The sequence below is a fragment of the Tachyglossus aculeatus genome, chromosome 4, assembly GCF_015852505.1.
Source record: "Tachyglossus aculeatus isolate mTacAcu1 chromosome 4, mTacAcu1.pri, whole genome shotgun sequence".
NCBI lineage: Eukaryota > Metazoa > Chordata > Mammalia > Monotremata > Tachyglossidae > Tachyglossus > Tachyglossus aculeatus.
In genome coordinates, this window is record NC_052069.1 from 46,362,862 (window position 1) to 46,380,444 (window position 17,583).

General features: G+C 45.9%; 1 protein-coding gene across 1 annotated transcript in view; it reads right to left on the reverse strand.

Moving 5' to 3' along the window:
* The window catches only part of GLMN (glomulin, FKBP associated protein), an 83,776-nt gene that overhangs the window by 53,943 nt on the left and 12,250 nt on the right, over nucleotides 1–17,583 (reverse strand). Inside the window, exons 4-6 of the mRNA XM_038745117.1 lie at nucleotides 14,063–14,171; nucleotides 8,726–8,972; nucleotides 1,419–1,521 (exon numbers count right to left, since the gene is read on the reverse strand). Of these exons, the coding sequence (XP_038601045.1) occupies nucleotides 1,419–1,521; nucleotides 8,726–8,972; nucleotides 14,063–14,171 (459 nt within the window). The remainder of the gene's footprint in view (nucleotides 1–1,418; nucleotides 1,522–8,725; nucleotides 8,973–14,062; nucleotides 14,172–17,583) is intronic.

Here is a 17,583-nt window from a genome sequence, read left to right on the forward strand (position 1 = left end):
ATATAAATTCACAACTGTACAATTTGCAGATTATTCCTCCGGAAACTCCCTACTGCTGTCCAACTCTCTCCCTTTCCACCCTCATTTCAATACGGAGGATTAAGAGTTTGTTCATCCGTGAGTCGGAAGTTAAGATCGAGACGTTGCTTAAATTCTGTGTTAAATTCAGTGTTAAATTCTGAGAGGCTGGGGATAGTCTGAACTCTTTCAGGGAAGCAGCCCGGACTAGTGGAAATCAATCAATCAATCAATCAATCGTATTTATTGAGCGCTTACTGTGTGCAGAGCACTGGACTAAGCGCTTGGGAAGTACAAGTTGGCAACACCCAGTGCTTAGAACAGTGCTTTGCACATAATAATAATGATGATGGCATTTGTTAAGCGCCTACTATGTGCAGAGCACTGTTCGAAGCGCTGGCGCGGGGACACAAGGTGATCAAGTTGTTCCACGTGGGGCTCACAGTCTTAATAATAATAATAATAATAATAATAATGGCATTTATTAAGCGCTTACTATGTGCAGAGCACTGTTCTAAGCGCTGGGGGGGATACAAGGTGATCAGGTTGTCCCACGTGGGGCTCACAATCTTAATCCCCATTTTACAGATGAGGTAACTGAGGCTCAGAGAAGTTAAGTGACTTGCCCAAGGTCACACAGCAGGCATGTGGCTGAGCCAGAATTCGAACCCCTGACCTCTGACTCCAAAGCCCGGGCTCTTTCCACTGAGCCACGCTGCTTCCCCTAAACGCCAGGGTAGATACAAGGTTGGACACAGCCCCTAAGCCTTAACCCCCATTTGACAGATGAGGGAACTGAGGCGCAGAGAACTTAACTGCCTTGCCCAAGGTCACACAGCAGACGTGGCGGAGTCGGGATTTGAACCCATAACCTCTGACTCCAAAGCCCGGGCTCTTTCCACTGAGCCATGCTGCTTCTCTAGTAAGCGCTTAATAAATGTCATTATTATTATTATTATTATTATTATTAATCAATCGTATTTATTGAGCGCTTACTATGTGCAGAGCACTGTATAATTATTATATGTGCAGAGCACTATAATTATTATTATATAGAGACGGTCCCTACCCAACAGTGGGCTCAGCCTGGGAATCAGGGGGCCTGGGTTCTAATTCCGACTCTGCCGCTCGGCTGCTGCGTGACTTCGGGCAAGTCACTTAACTTCCCTGAGCCTCAGTCCCCTCATCTGTAAAATGGGGGTTAAGACTTAGGGGCTGTGTCCAACCTTGTATCTACCCTGGCGTTTAGGACAGTGCCTGGGCACATAGTAAGCACGGGGCAGATACCATAAAAAAAAACCCCAAACATTTTCTATATTCAAAGAGAAAAGACATCCTGTTTGTGAACACCACTGGAAGTTTTCACTTGGGGAAAGATAAGAAACCCACTAAGCGCTTACTACGATCTCTGATGCGAAAGTCCTGAGAGGATCGTCTTCAGATCCTTCAGCTACCTCTCCGAACTGCACCGTTAGCAGAGGATATTTCAAGCTTTGGAAACAACTGAAATAAAACAGGCAAAATTTTATTTTGTTAGTACGTTTGGTTTTGCTGTCTGTCTCCCCCTTTTAGACTGTGAGCCCACCGTTTTTTTTGGTTTGTTTTTTTTTTGGCATTTATTAAGCGCTTACTATGTGCAAAGCACTGTTCTAAGCGCTGGAGAGGTTACAAGGTGATCAGGTTGTCCCACGGGGGGCTCGCAGTCTTCATCCCCATTTTTCCAGATGAGAGAACTGAGGCCCAGAGAAGTGAAGTGACTTCCCAAAGTCACACAGCTGACGAGTGGCGGAGCAGGGATTTGAACCCATGACCTCTGACTCCAAAGCCCGGGCTCTATCCACTGAGCCACGCTGCTTCTCTGTTGGGTAGGGACCGTCTCTATATGTTGCCAACTTGTCCTTCCCAAGCGCTTAGTACAGTGCTCTGCACACAGTAAGCGCTCAATAAATACGATTGATGATGATGATGAACCCTGAAATCAGGCCCTTGTGAATAATTTCATTAGTGCTATTAGCACGACGGTATTTCCTGGTGGGTGTAATGCACTCTACTAAGCGCTCAGAAAGTATAAGACAAAGACATGACAGTCCACAAAGGAGCTTATGTTCTATTAGGGTGGCAGATAATAAAATTAAGAGAGTAAACATATACCAGTCGATTGTATTTATTGGCCCTTGTGAATAATTTCATTAGTACTATTAGCACGACGGTACTTCCTGGTGGGTGTAATGCACTCTACTAAGCGCTCGGAAAGTGTGAGACAAAGACATGACAGTCCACAAAGGAGCTTATGTTCTATTAGGGTGATAGATAATAAAATTAAGAGAGTAAACATATACCAGTCGATTGTATTTATTGGCCCTAGTGAATAATTTCATTAGTACTATTAGCACGACAGTATTTCCTGGTGGGTGTAACGCACTCTACTAAGCGCTCGGAAAGTATGAGACAAAGACATGACAGTCCACAAAAGAGCTTATGTTCTATTAGGGTGGCAGATAATAAAATTAAGAGAGTAAACATATACCAGTCGATTGTATTTATTGGCCCTTGTGAATAATTTCATTAGTACTATTAGCACGACGGTACTTCCTGGTGGGTGTAATGCACTCTACTAAGCGCTCGGAAAGTATGAGACAAAGACATGACAGTCCACAAAGGAGCTTAGGTTCTATTAGGGTGGCAGATAATAAAATTAAGAGAGTAAACATATACCAGTCGATTGTATTTATTGGCCCTTGTGAATAATTTCATTAGTACTATTAGCATGACGGTACTTCCTGGTGGGTGTAATGCACTCTACTAAGAGCTCGGAAAGTATGAGACGAAGACATGACAGTCCACAAAGGAGCTTAGGTTCTATTAGGGTGGCAGATAATAAAATTAAGAGAGTAAACATATGCCAGTCGATTGTATTTATTGGCCCTTGTGAATAATTTCATTAGTACTATTAGCACAACGGTATTACACATATACCAGTCGATTGTATTTATTGGCCCTTGTGAATAATTTCATTAGTACTATAAGCACGACGGTATTTCCTCGTGGGTGTAACGCACTCTACTAAGCGCTCAGAAAGTATGAGACAAAGACATGACAGTCCACAAAGGAGCTTAGGTTCTATTAGGGTGGCAGATAATAAAATTAAGAGAGTAAACATATACCAGTCGATTGTATTTATTGGCCCTTGTGAATAATTTCATTAGTACTATTAGCATGACGGTACTTCCTGGGGTGTAATGCACTCTACTAAGTGCTCGGAAAGTATGAGACGAAGACATGACAGTCCACAAAGGAGCTTAGGTTCTATTAGGGTGGCAGATAATAAAATTAAGAGAGTAAACATATACCAGTTGATTGTATTTATTGGCCCTTGTGAATAATTTCATTAGTACTATAAGCACGACGGTATTTCCTCGTGGGTGTAATGCACTCTACTAAGCGCTCGGAAAGTATGAGACAAAGACATGACAGTCTACAAAGGAGCTTATGTTCTATTAGGGTGACAGATAATAAAATTAAGAGAGTAAACATATACCAGTCGACTATTTATTGGCCCTTGTGAATAATTTCATTAGTACTATTAGCACGACGGCATTTCCTGGTGGGTGTAATGCACTCTACTAAGCGCTTGGAAAGTATGAGACAAAGACATGACAGTCCACAAAGTAGCTTATGTTCTATTAGGGTGATAGATAATAAAATTAAGAGAGTAAACATATACCAGTCGATTGTATTTATTGGCCCTAGTGAATAATTTCATTAGTACTATTAGCACGACGGTACTTCCTGGTGGGTGTAATGCACTCTACTAAGCGCTCGGAAAGTATGAGACAAAGACATGACAGTCCACAAAGGAGCTTATGTTCTATTAGGGAGACAGATAATAAAATTAAGAGAGTAAACATATGCCAGTCGATTGTATTTATTGGCCCTTGTGAATAATTTCATTAGTACTATTAGCACAACGGTATTAAACATATACCAGTCGATTGTATTTATTGGCCCTTGTGAATAATTTCATTAGTACTATAAGCACGACGGTATTTCCTCGTGGGTGTAACGCACTCTACTAAGCGCTCAGAAAGTATGAGACAAAGACATGACAGTCCACAAAGGAGCTTAGGTTCTATTAGGGTGGCAGATAATAAAATTAAGAGAGTAAACATATACCAGTCGATTGTATTTATTGGCCCTTGTGAATAATTTCATTAGTACTATTAGCACGACGGCATTTCCTGGTGGGTGTAACGCACTCTACTAAGCGCTCAGAAAGTATGAGACAAAGACATGACAGTCCACAAAGGAGCTTATGTTCTATTAGGGTTGCAGATAATAAAAAATACTAGTCGATTGTATTTATTGGCCCTTGTGAATAATTTCATTAGTACTATTAGCACGACGGTATTTCCTGGTGGGTGTAATGCACTCTACTAAGCGCTCGGAAAGTATGAGACAAAGACATGACAGTCCACAAAGGAGCTTATATTCTATTAGGGTGACAGAGAATAAAATTAAGAGAGTAAACATACACCAGTCGATTGTATTTATTGGCCCTTGTGAATAATTTCATTAGTACTATTAGCACGACGGCATTTCCTGGTGGGTGTAATGCAATCTACTAAGCACTCGGAAAGTATGAGACAAAGACATGACAGTCCACAAAGGAGCTTATGTTCTATTAGGGTTGCAGATAATAAAAAATACTAGTCGATTGTATTTATTGGCCCTTGTGAATAATTTCATTAGTACTATTAGCACGACGGTATTTCCTGGTGGGTGTAATGCACTCTACTAAGCGCTCGGAAAGTATGAGACAAAGACATGACAGTCCACAAAGGAGCTTAGGTTCTATTAGGGTGACAGATAATAAAATTAAGAGAGTAAACATACACCAGTCGATTGTATTTATTGGCCCTTGTGAATAATTTCATTAGTACTATTAGCACGACGGCATTTCCTGGTGGGTGTAATGCACTCTACTAAGCGCTCGGAAAGTATGAGACAAAGACATGACAGTCCACAAAGGAGCTTATGTTCTATTAGGGTGGCAGATAATAAAATTAAGGGAGTAAACATATATCAATCGATTGTATTTATTGGGTGCTTACTGTGGGCAGAGCACTATATTAAGCGCTTGGGAGAGTGCGATATGATAGAGTACGTAGCCACGCTCCCTGCCCATAAGGAACTTACAGTCTAGAGAAGAGAGACAGACATTAAAATAAATTATGAATATGTACATAGGCGCTGGGGAGGGAGAGAAAGCGTGGCTCAGTGGAAAGAGCCCGGGCTTGGGAGTCAGAGGTCATGGGTTCGAATCCTGGCCCCACCACTTGTCAGCTGGGTGACTTTGGGCAAGTCACCACTTCTCTGTGCCTCAGTGGCCTCATCTGGAAAATGGGGATGAAGACTGTGAGCCCCACGAGGGACAACCCGATCACTGTGTATCCTCCCCAGCGCTTAGAACAGTGCTTTGCACATAATAAGCGCTTAACAAATGCCATCATCATCATCATCAAGTGATCAAAGTGCCTGGGTGATACAGAAGGGAGAGGGACTTCCCAAGCGCTTAGTACAGTGCTCTGCACGCAGTAAGTGTTCAATAATAATAATAATAATAATGATGGCATTTGTTAAGCGCTTACTATGTGCAAAGCACTGTTCTAAGCTCTGGGGGGATACAAGGTGATCAGGTTGTCCCACGTGGGGCTCACAGTCTTAATCCCCATTTTACAGATGAGGGAACTGAGGCTCAGAGAAGTTAAGTGACTTGCCCAAGGTCACACAGCAGACACGTGGCAGAGCCGGGCTCAATAAATACGACTGAATGAATGAGAGATGAAGGCTTAGTAGGGGAAGGCCTCCTGGAAGAGACGTCATTTTAGTAGGAGTTTGCATTCATTCATTCATTCTATCGTATTTATGGAGCGCTTACCGTGCGCAAAGCACTGTCCTAAGCGCTAGGGAGAGTGGTGGTCCGTCGCATAGGGAGGGGGAGGTGGTTTCATGATGGAGGGAAGGATATGAGCAAGGGATCGGCAGTGAGACCTTCTCTTGTATTGGGCTCTCCCAAGTGCTCAGTATGGTACTCGGCACACACTAAGTGCTCAATAAATACTACTGCCGCTGATGATAGAGAAGATTGAGGTAGAGTGAGTGGACTGGCGTTAAAGGTGTGAAGTGAGAGGAAATCAGTGAGGTAACAATAATAATAATAATAATAATGGCATTTATTAAGCACTTACTACGTCATCATCATCATCGTCAATCGTATTTATTGAGCACTTACTGTGTGCAGAGCACTGTACAAAGCGCTTGGGAAGTACAAGTTGGCAACGTATAGAGACAGTCCTACCCAACAGTGGGCTCACAGTCTAAAAGAGATGGGAAAGGAGGAGGGAAGGAGATGGGGAAGGAGGAGGAAAGGAGGAGGGAAGGAGATGGGAAAGGAGGAGGAAAGGAGATGGGAAAGGAGATGGGGAAGGAGATGGGGAAGGAGGAGGGAAGGAGAAGGGAAAGGAGGAAGGAAGGAGAAAGGAAAGGAGGAGGGAAGGAGATGGGGAAGGAGGAGGAAAGGAGATGGGAAAGGAGATGGGGAAGGAGATGGGGAAGGAGGAGGGAAGGAGAAGGGAAAGGAGGAAGGAAGGAGATGGGGAAGGAGGAGGGAAGGAGAAGGGAAAGGAGGAAGGAAGGAGAAAGGAAAGGAGGAGGGAAGGAGATGGGAAAGGAGGAGGAAAGGAGATGGGAAAGGAGATGGGGAAGGAGATGGGGAAGGAGGAGGGAAGGAGAAGGGAAAGGAGGAAGGAAGGAGAAAGGAAAGGCGGAGGGAAGGAGATGGGAACGGAGGAGGGAAGGAGATGGGGAAGGAGGAGGAAAGGAGATGGGGAAGGAGATGGGAAGGGAAGGAGATGGGAAAGGAGGAAGGAAGGATAAAGTAAAGTGCAAAGCACTGTTCAAAGCGCTGGGGAGGTTGCAAGGTGATCAGGTTGTCCCACAGGGGCTCACAGTCTTTATCCCCATTTTACAGATGAGGTAACTGAGGCCCAGAGAAGTGAAGTGACTTGCCCAAAATCACACAGCTGACAATTGGCGGAGCCGGGATTTGAACCCAAGACCTCTGACTCCAAAGCCCGGGCTCTTCCCACTGAGCCACGCTGCTTCTCTGGGGCCAGTTAATTGAGTGCCTTCAAGTCAACGGTAGAGAGTTTTCGTTTGATGCGCTGCATTAAAAAGTAATATACATCTACGCCATGCACAGACATAATGTGAATAAACAGGGCACTGAGGATGTGTATATAGAGCGTAAGTGCTAGAGATGGCTGAGGGGTGTATCGAACAACTCTCCTCATCGGTAAGCGCTCAATAAATAACGACTGATTGATGAAAGGATAAGGAGGATTTCAGGCTCTTCGCTGCTGTGGCGGAACGGTGACATGAACTGGGAAAAATGGGAATTAGGAGGAGTGATAGTGGATCAGTCCAGTGCACCAGATAACGGCATGGAGTAGTGGAGAGAGCACAGAACTGAGATTCAGAAGGTCATGGGTTCTAATCCTGGCTCCGCCACTGGTCTGTTGTGTGACCCTGGGCAAGTCATTTCGCTTCTCTGGGCCCCAGTTCCCTCATTCATTCATTCAATCGTATTTATTGAGCGCCTTCTGTGTGCAGAGCACTGGACTGAGCGCTTGGGAAGTACAAGTCGGCAACATATAGAGACGGTCCCTACCCAACGACGGGCTCACAGTCTAGAAGCAGCGTGGCTCATTGGAAAGAGCCCGGGCTTTGGAGTCAGAGGTCATGGGTTCAAATCCCGGCCCCGCCAATTGTCAGCTGGGTGACCTTGGGCAAATCACTTCACTTCTCTGGGCCTCAGTTCCCTCATCTGTAAAATGGGGATTAAGACTGTGAGCCCCAAGTGGGACAACCTGATCACCTTGTATCCTCCCCGGCGCTTAGAACAGTGCTTTGCACATAGTAAGCGCCTACAAATGCCATCATTATTATTATCATTATTATTAGAAGGGGGAGACAGACAACAAAACAGGTGGACAGGTGTCAAATTGTCAGAACAAACAGAATGAAAGCTAAATCTGTAACATGGGGATTGAGACCGTGAGCCTCACATGGGACAGGGACTACGTCCAACTCAATTTGCTTGCATCATCATCAATCAATCGTATTTATTGAGCGCTTACTATGTGCAGAGCACTGTACTAAGCGCTTGGGAAGTACAAATTGGCAACACATAGAGACAGTCCCTACCCAACAGCGGGCTCACAGTCTAAAAGGGGGAGACAGAGAACAAAACCAAACATACTAACAAAATAAAATAAATAGAATAGATATGGACAAGTAAAATAAATAAATAGAGTAATAAATATGTACAAACATATATACAGGTGCTGTGGGGAAGGGAAGGAGGTAAGAAGGGGGGGATGGAGAGGGGGACGAGGGGGAGAGGAAGGAAGGGGCTCAGTCTGGGAAGGCCTCCTGGAGGAGGTGTATCCACCCCAGCGCTCAGTACAGGGCCCGGCACGTAGTAAGCGCTTAACAAATACCACAATTATTACTATTTTTATTACTATTAGAATTAGGAATTCACCCCGGATGTGCTCACCCTGGAGAGACTCATCTGCAGTGCCGCTCCGGGCCATAACCGGGAACGGAGACTCCCCACCCAAGAGCCCGCGATTTACATACTCACAATTTGAGCAGTTCTGACTTCATTTCTTCATTATCGTTTTCCGGTGGGTGCTCTTTGTTTTTCACAACTTCGTCCACAAAAGGCTGGCTGAACTTCGCTAAGGCCCGACAACACTGGCAGAAGCCATGCCGATCTTCTCGAATTTGTTCTTTCGTGTAAGGGACGGGTAGAAGACGGAGCTGATTCCAGAGGGTAGACAAAGCCAAGCCCACCGACGACGCCTTCTTTCTCGGAAGTTTCAGAATCACTGGAAAAGGGATAAAGCTCAGAATCCACAGCGGTGGATCTGCGTGTTTTACCTTCTTTTCATTCGTTCGGTATTTACTGCTTGGGTCCGACTGCTGTTTTACTATACTCTCTCCCAAGGGCTAAGTACGGTGCACACAGTAAGCGCTCAAAAGATACGATCGAAATGGATAAATTCCATCGAAATGGATAAAATGGATAAATCCTGTGTGATGACCACTGTGAAAAGCACTTGGGAGAGTATAGTTAAGCAGAAGACGTGACTGTGTCCCCAAATTGCTCACAATCTACAGAGGTGGACAGGAACTGTATAATAATAATGATGGCGTTTCTTAAGCGCTTACTATGTGCAAAGCACTGTTCTAAGCGTTGGGGAGGTTACAAGGTGATTAGGTTGTCCCTCGGGGGGGTCACAGTCTTCATCCCCATTTTACAGATATATCTATATACCTATATATAGATATATAGATATGTTACCAACTTGTACTTCCCAAGCGCTTAGTACAGTGCTCTGCACACAGTAAGCGCTCAATAAATACGATTGATGATGATGATGATATATCTATCTATATCTACCTATATACATACATATATATGTATAAATGTTTGTACGTATTTGTTACTCTATTTTATTTGTACATATTTATTCTATTTATTTTATATGGTTAATATGTATTGTTTTGTTCTCTGTCTCCCCCTTCTAGACTGTGAGCCCGCTGTTGGGTAGGGACCGTCCCTATATGTTGCCGACTTGTACTTCCCAAGCGCTTAGTACAGTGCTCTGCACACACTAAGCGCTCAATAAATACGACTGAATGAATGAATGAACAGAGGAGGGAACTGAGGCACAGAGAAGTGAAGTGACTTGCCCCAAATGCCACAGCTGACAATTGGCGAAGCCGGGATTAGAACCCACGACCTCTGACTCCAAACCCCGGGCTCTTTCCACTGAGCCACGCTGCTTCTCATTCAGTGGAAGGTATTCACTGAATGTACACATTCAGTGGAAGCAGGAGGGAAAGAAAGCAGGTAAACAAGAGTACTTATGGAGCGCTTACAGCGTGCAGAGCACTGGCCTTGGTGAAGCGCCGGGGAATCAGTAGGCTTGCCTGTTCCTACTCATTCATTCATTCATATTTATTGAGCGCTTACTGTGTGCAGAGCACTGGACTAAGCGCTTGGGAAGTACACAGGAAGGATTTATCCTTTATCCTTGTCTGGCTTTGTTTTCGTCCGTCTCCCCCTTCTAGACTGTGAGCCCGTTGTCGGGTAGGGACCGTCCCTATCTGTTGCCGACTTGGGCTTCCCAAGCGCTTAGTCCAGTGCTCTGCACACAGTAAGCGCTCAGTAAATACGACTGAATGAATGAATGAATTTATCCAGCAGCAGCGTTTCCCTTACGCCCGACTCCTGGGACCGAGGGAAGGCCCCATTCTGCCATGACACGAGGGTATCAACCCCTTCTCCAGCCCAGGAAGGACTTCCACAGTGCCAATGTTGAGCACTTTTTGACTTTTAGACTGTTGAGAGGGTCAGCACTCTGTATTGAGCACTTCCCGAGGGAAGGGCGCTGACCCATCCGCCGTGACACCGGGGTTCATTCATTCATTCAGTCGCATTTATCGAGCGCTTACTGTGTGCAGAGCACTGTACTAAGCGCTTGGGAAGTCCAAGTTGGCAACATCTAGAGACTGTCCCTACCCACCAGTGGGCTCACAGTCTAGAAGCCTATCTTTGCTTTTGTATTTTAGTTCACCTTTCCTTAGGTGTCTGTTCACCACTTTCTCTTCCCCGCCTTATTCTTAAATTGAGAGTCAGGGACGGTATCTGTTCTTCATCCTTGTACTAATTTCCCAGTGCTTGGTCGAGTGCTTTGCACACAGTAAGTGCTCAATAAATACTACTACCCTACAAGACATGATCCCTGCCGTCAGGAGCTTGTGATCTAATAGAGAGAAATTCTAATGAATTAAAGGGAGGAGGAAGCAAATGAGTACGTATAAAAGTACGACCGTGGGAGAGACTGTGAGCCCACTGTTGGGTAGGGACTGTCTCTATATGTTGCCAATTTGTACTTCCCAAGCGCTTAGTACAGTGCTCTGCACATAGTAAGCGCTCAATAAATACGATTGATGATGATGCCAGGACCCAACGTTTAGGTGATGTAGAAGTGCTGAAATTCACTCGACTGTATTTATTAAGCACTTACTGTGTGATATGACAGTTTGGCGGGGGGGAATGGGAGCTGGAGATGAGCGATAAATAAGAAAAGGTCTTTTGGAAGAGATAAGGAAGCAGCAGGCAACTCGCTTGCCTTCTCTATCTGTAAAAATACGGACTAAATACTCGTTATCCCTCAATCAATCAGTCGTATTTATTAAGCGCTTACTGGGTGCAGAGCATTGTACTAAGCCCTTGGGGAAGTAATAATATAACGAAGTTGGCAGCCACGTTCCCGGCCCACGATGGGCTTACAGTCTAGACAGGGAGACAGACTTTAATATAAATAAATTACGGATATATACATTAGTGCGGTGGGGCTGAGGGTGGGGTGAATAAAGGGTAGAAATCCCAAGTGCAAGAGTGATGCGGAGGGGAGAGGGAGTAGGGGAGATGAGAAGCAGTGTAGTTCAGTGGAAAGAGTCCGGGCTTGGGAGTCAGAGGTCGTGGGTTCTAATCCCGGCTCCGCCGCTTGTCAGCTGGGTGACTTTGGGCAAGTCACTTCACTTCTCTGGGCCTCAGTTCCCTCATCTGGAAAATGCGGGGGGGGCGGTGAAGACTGTGAGCCCCATGTGGGGCAACCTGATTACCCTGTACCTACCTCGGCACCTAGAACAGTGCTTGGCATATAGTAAGTGCTTAAGAAGCGCCATAATAATAATGATGGCGATAATAATAATGCTTTGAAAGTGGGGAGATTAATGGTCTGTCAACTAGGAAGTGGGAGGGAGTTCCAGGGCAGAGACAGGATGTGAGATGGATGAGATCTTGGTACACGGAGAAGGTTAGGAATAGAGGAGCCAAGAGTTTGGGCTGGGTTGTAGGAGGAGAGAAGAGAGGTGAGATAGGAGGGGGTAAGGTGATCTCCCATCCTCGTGTCTCTCCCCACTTCAGTCTATACTTCACGCCGCTGCCCGGATCATCTTTGTGCAGAAACGCTCTGGGCATGTTACTCCCCTCCTCAAAAATCTCCAGTGGCTACCAATCAATCTGCGCATCAGGCAGAAACTCCTCACCCTGGGCTTCCAGGCTGTCCACCCCCTCGCCCCCTCCTACCTCAGCTCCCTTCTCTCCTTCTCCAGCCCAGCCCGCACCCTCCGCTCCTCTGCCGCCGCTCACCTCCTCACCGGGCCTCGTTCTCGCCTGTCCCGCTGTCGACCCCCGGCCCACGTCCTCCCCCTGGCCTGGAATGCCCTCCCTCCCCACATCCGTTTACTATGTGCAAAGCACTGTTCTAAGACCCGGGGAGGTTTACAAGGTGATCAGGTTGTCCCACGGGGGGGCTCACCCTCTTAATCCCCATTTTCCAGATGAGGTAACTGAGGCCCAGAGAAGTGACTTGCCCAAAGTCACACAGCTGACAATTGGGGGAGCCGGCATTTGAACCCATGACCTCTGACTCCAAAGCCCGGGCTCCTTCCACTAAGCCACGCTGCTTCTCTTATATGTATATATGTTTGTACATATTTATTACTCTATTTATTTATTCTACTTGTACATATCTATTCTGTTTATTTTATTTTGCTAGTATGTTTGGTTTTGTTCTCTGTCTCCCCCTTTTAGACTGTGAGCCCATTGTTGGGTAGGGACTGTCTCTGTATGTTGCCAATTTGTACTTCCCAAGCGCTTAGTACAGTGCTCTGCACATAGTAAGCGCTCAATAAATACGATTGATGATGATGATGATGGACACATCCTTTAAGCTGGTTGCTTCAACTACCTGCAATTTATACTAATGCCTGTCTCCTCCACTAGATTCCCAGCTCCTTGACGGTAAGGCTTATATCTCCATGTTCGACTGTACTCTTCCGAGCACTTAATACAGTGCTCTGGACCCAGTAGGTGCTCAATAAATACACCGATTAATCGTCTGGCAGATGTGATCGCAAGAGGCTAGAGTCAGGTTCTTCTGATTCCCAGGCCCAGGCTCTATCCACTAGGTCACACTGCTCTCTACTTGTCATACACTCTACATTAGCAGGGTCTGAATTAATTCATTCAATCGTATTTATTGAGCGCTTACTGTGTGCAGAGCACTGGACTAAGCGCTTGGGAAGTACAAGTTGGCAACATATAGAGACAGTCCCTACCCAAGAGTGGGCTCATAGTCTAGAAGGGGGAGACAGAGAACCAAACCAAACATACTAACAAAATAAAATAAATAGAATAGATATGTACAAGTAAAATAAATAGAGTAATAAATGTGTACAAACATATATACATATATACAGGATATATACATATGTACAGGATTACTGAGCGCTTGAGCACTGTACAATTAATGAGATTTACTGCAGATTTTCAGCAGACAGCTAAGGAGAAAATGACTCACGATTCATTTCTAGGGATCTGCAAACGAACCAGCTTATAATAATGATGGTATTTGTTGAGCACTTACTATGTGCCAAGCACTGTTCTAAGAGCTGGGGGGGACACAAAGTGATCAGGTGGTCCCACGTGGGGCTCACAGTCTTAATCAATCAATCAATCAATCGTATTTATTGAGCGCTTACTATGTGCAGAGCACTGTACTAAGCGCTTGGGAAGTACAAATTGGCATCACATAGAGACAGTCCCTACCCAACAGTGGTAATCCCCATTTTACAGAGAACTGAGGCCCAGAGAAGTGAAGTGACCTGCCCAAAGTCACACAGCTGACACGAGGCGGAGTCGGGATTAGAACCCATGACCTCGGACTCCCAAGCCCGGGCTCTGTTCACTGAGCCACGCTGCGTATGCTGCTCAGCATTAACTTTACCCGCAAGCGATATCTCCAGCATTACTTTATTCCGGTTTTGATTTGTTTCGGGGAACTTTAGGACCCATCTCACGGAAATTTTTTTAAAAATGATGTAGCCAAGAGTCCATTACCTGTCTGAAGTGGCTGAAGCAGAAGAAGAATAGTCTGGGCTATCTGATTCACGGAGGGTTCTTCAATGAGCTCGAGCAAACCCAAAAGGAGTTCCTTTGGATTACAGATCTATTAAAAAAAAAAAGGGCACATTTCATTCATTCATTCGATCGCATTTATTGAGCGCTCACTGTGTGCAGAGCACTTGGGATGTACAAGTCGGCAACATCTAGAGACGGCCCCTACCCAACAGCGGGCTCACGGTCTAGAAGGGGGAGACAGACAACGAAACAAAACATATTCGCAAAAGAAAATAGAGCGTGAGCAATTCCTCACAGTCGATTTTTTTGGCGGGGAGGTGTCCCGAGGTGACCCTTGGGTACCGGCCATCTCAAGGTCAAAAGCTATCTCGTGACCGCCTGAGCCAGCAGACGGAATTTGGAAGTGAGGGGGGGATACCTCCCCCACGACCAAATCTGCTACATTGACAGCCCAAGCTGGGAATACAGAAGGTGTCCCGCGCCCCCGTGCCAATTAAATTAGGTATGGAGGAGGCGGGGAGGGCAGAGATTGGATAGACTGAGGCCGGAAACTGGAATGGCCTAGGGGCACAGGCGATAAATACCTGTCGCCTCTGACCTTCGGGGTCATAACACCAGGACATGCGGCAGCAGGAGCAGCCCACGTGCCTCTCCCTGCCCAGAAGGCCAGATGCCCGCCCTACAACCAGGACCAACACACTGAGGCAAGGGCCGCGGGATGGGGGAGTGTCTCGTGGGTGGGATCCAGGTATCCCGCTGCTGATGGGAATTATGAGTGGATTCCTCCCACGTAGGGAGAGCCCGTTGTGAGAGGGCTAGCCGCCCACCACGTGCGCGGGTAATGGAATGAATTCTTCCCATGTGGGAAAGTAAGTGGATTCTTCCCGAGTGGGAAGTGCACATGGGTGACAGTTAGCCAACTCACCCACGCGCGATTAACGGATGATTGTGTTCCTCCCACTGTTGGGTAGGGACTGTCTCTATATGTTGCCAATTTGTACTTCCCAAGCGCTTAGTACGGTGCTCTGCACCTAGTAAGCGCTCAATAAATACGACTGATGATGATGATGATGATGGTGTAGGGAAGCTCTAATATTGCCAATTGATTATATTCCTCCCGAAAGGGAAGCTCAATCCATTGCGCCTAAACAAATACATAAATTCAATTCACCTCGCGGAATAAATTTCACATAAAACTTAGGCTTTCCGTCCCCGGCCCCTCGCTCTCTCTCGCCTCGCCGATCACTGAACGAACCCGTCCCCGGACAACGGGTGACAGGAGGCGAGGTCAGAGCCAGTGGTGAGGTCCTCACAGAAAGATCCCTGGGGGTAGCTCTTTCTGAGCGTCGCCCACAACGACTGCCTCTCTTGTCCCACTCTAGTTCCATCCCTCCACGTGGTTTATAAGGAAAGAAAATCCTTGGGAAGCACTGGGAGAGAATTCAAAATAATCGCATGCGTTAAGTGCTTACAATGTGCCGAGCATCGTGCGAAGCGACCGGGTAGATATTTCATTCAGTCCCATTTATTGAGCGCTTACTGTGTGCAGAGCACTGTACTAAGCGCTTGGGAAGTCCAAGTTGGCAACTGAGACGGTCCCTACCCAACAGCAGGCTCGCAGTCTAGAAGGGGGAGACATTCATTCATTCAACTGTATTGATTGAGCGCTTACTGTGTGCAGAGCACTGTACTAAGCACTTGGGAAGTCCAAGTTGGCAACATCTAGAGACGGTCCCTACCCAACAGCGGGCTCACAGTCTAGAAGGGGGAGACATTCATTCATTCAATTGTATTGATTGAGCGCTTACTGTGTGCAGAGCACTGTACTAAGCGCTTGGGAAGTCCAAGTTGGCAACATCTAGAGACGGTCCCTACCCGACAGCGGGCTCACAGTCTAGAAGGGGGAGACAGACAACAAAACAAAACGTATTAACAAAAGAAAATAAATAGACTGTGAGCCCACTGTTGGGTAGGGATCATCTCTATATGTTGCCAACTTGGACTTCCCAAGCGCTCTGCACACAGTAAGCGCTCAATAAATATGACTGAATGAATGAAATGGAATAAGTATGTACAAGTAAAATAGAGTAATAAATATGCACAAACATATATACATATAAACAGGTGCTGTGGGGAGGGGAAGGAAGTACGGCGGAGGGGATGGGGAGGAGGAAGAGGAGGGGGAGGGGGAGGGGGAGGAGGGCGCTAAACTTTTCAATTGGTAAGGGAAATTAAAAACCTCAAATTTACTACCTTAATCAATGAATCAATCAATCGTATTTATTGAGTGCTTACTGTGTGCAGAGCACTGTACTAAGCGCTTGGGAAGTCCAAGTTGGCAACATACAGAGACAGTCCCTACCCAACAGTGGGCTCACAGTCTAAAATGTCTAAACCTGAAAAATGAGTACGACTGGAAAATGCCACAATTGTTTTGGCATTGGCAAAACCAGAAAGGATCTGCGGCCATGCTTTTTGCCCAGATACATTCCAGTTCGGATTTTACTTTCACGACAGTGATGGTCTTCGTTAGACACTTACTGTGTGGCGAGCACTGTAATAAGCGCTGGGGTAGATTGGAGTTAATCAGGGCAGACGCGGTCCAGGTTCCACGTGGGTTTCTTGGTTTAACTAGGCAGGGGAACGGGTATTGAAATCCCCGCTTTACAGAGGAGGAAACTGTATGTTTCTGTTGGCAACTGTATATCAATCAATCCATCAATCGTATTTATTGAGCGCTTACTGTGTGCAGAGCACTGTATTAAGCGCTTGGGAAGTACAAGTTGGCAACATATAGAGACGGTCCCTACCCAACAGTGGGCTCACAGTCTAAAAGGGGGAGACAGAGAACAAAACCAAACATACTAACAAAATAAAATAAATAGAATAGATATGTACAAGTAAAATAAATAAATAGAGTAATAAATATGTACAAACATATATACATATATACAGGTGCTGTGGGGAAGGGAAGGAGGTAAAATGAGGGGGATGGAGAGGGGGAGAAGCACTTAGTACAGTGCTCTGCACACAGTAAGCGCTCAATAAATGCAATTGATTGATTGATTGAGGAAACTAGTTTCCCAAGGCCACAGGGCAGGTACGTGGTGAAGCCAGGATTAGAACCCGGGTCCTCTGATTCCCAGCCCCGTGCGCTTTCCATTACGCCATGCAGCTCTTTAAATGTGTACATTCAGGACTTGAAATGAACAGACAGTATTGAACCACAAAAGATTCCAAAGTTTAAAAAGCTCAGGCTGATTATTTTTATAATTATGTAGCACTTTTTTTGGCCTAATGGAAGAAGCCCGGGCTTGAGAGTGAAAAGGATTTGGTTTCTACTACAAGGTCCTCCACTTGTCTGCTGTGTGACCCTGAGCAAGTCACTTCACTTCTCTGTGCCTCCGTTCACTCGTCCGTAAAACGGGGATTAAGACCGTGAGCCCCATATGGGATGTGTCCAACTTGATTAGCTTGTATCTACCCCAGCACTCGATACA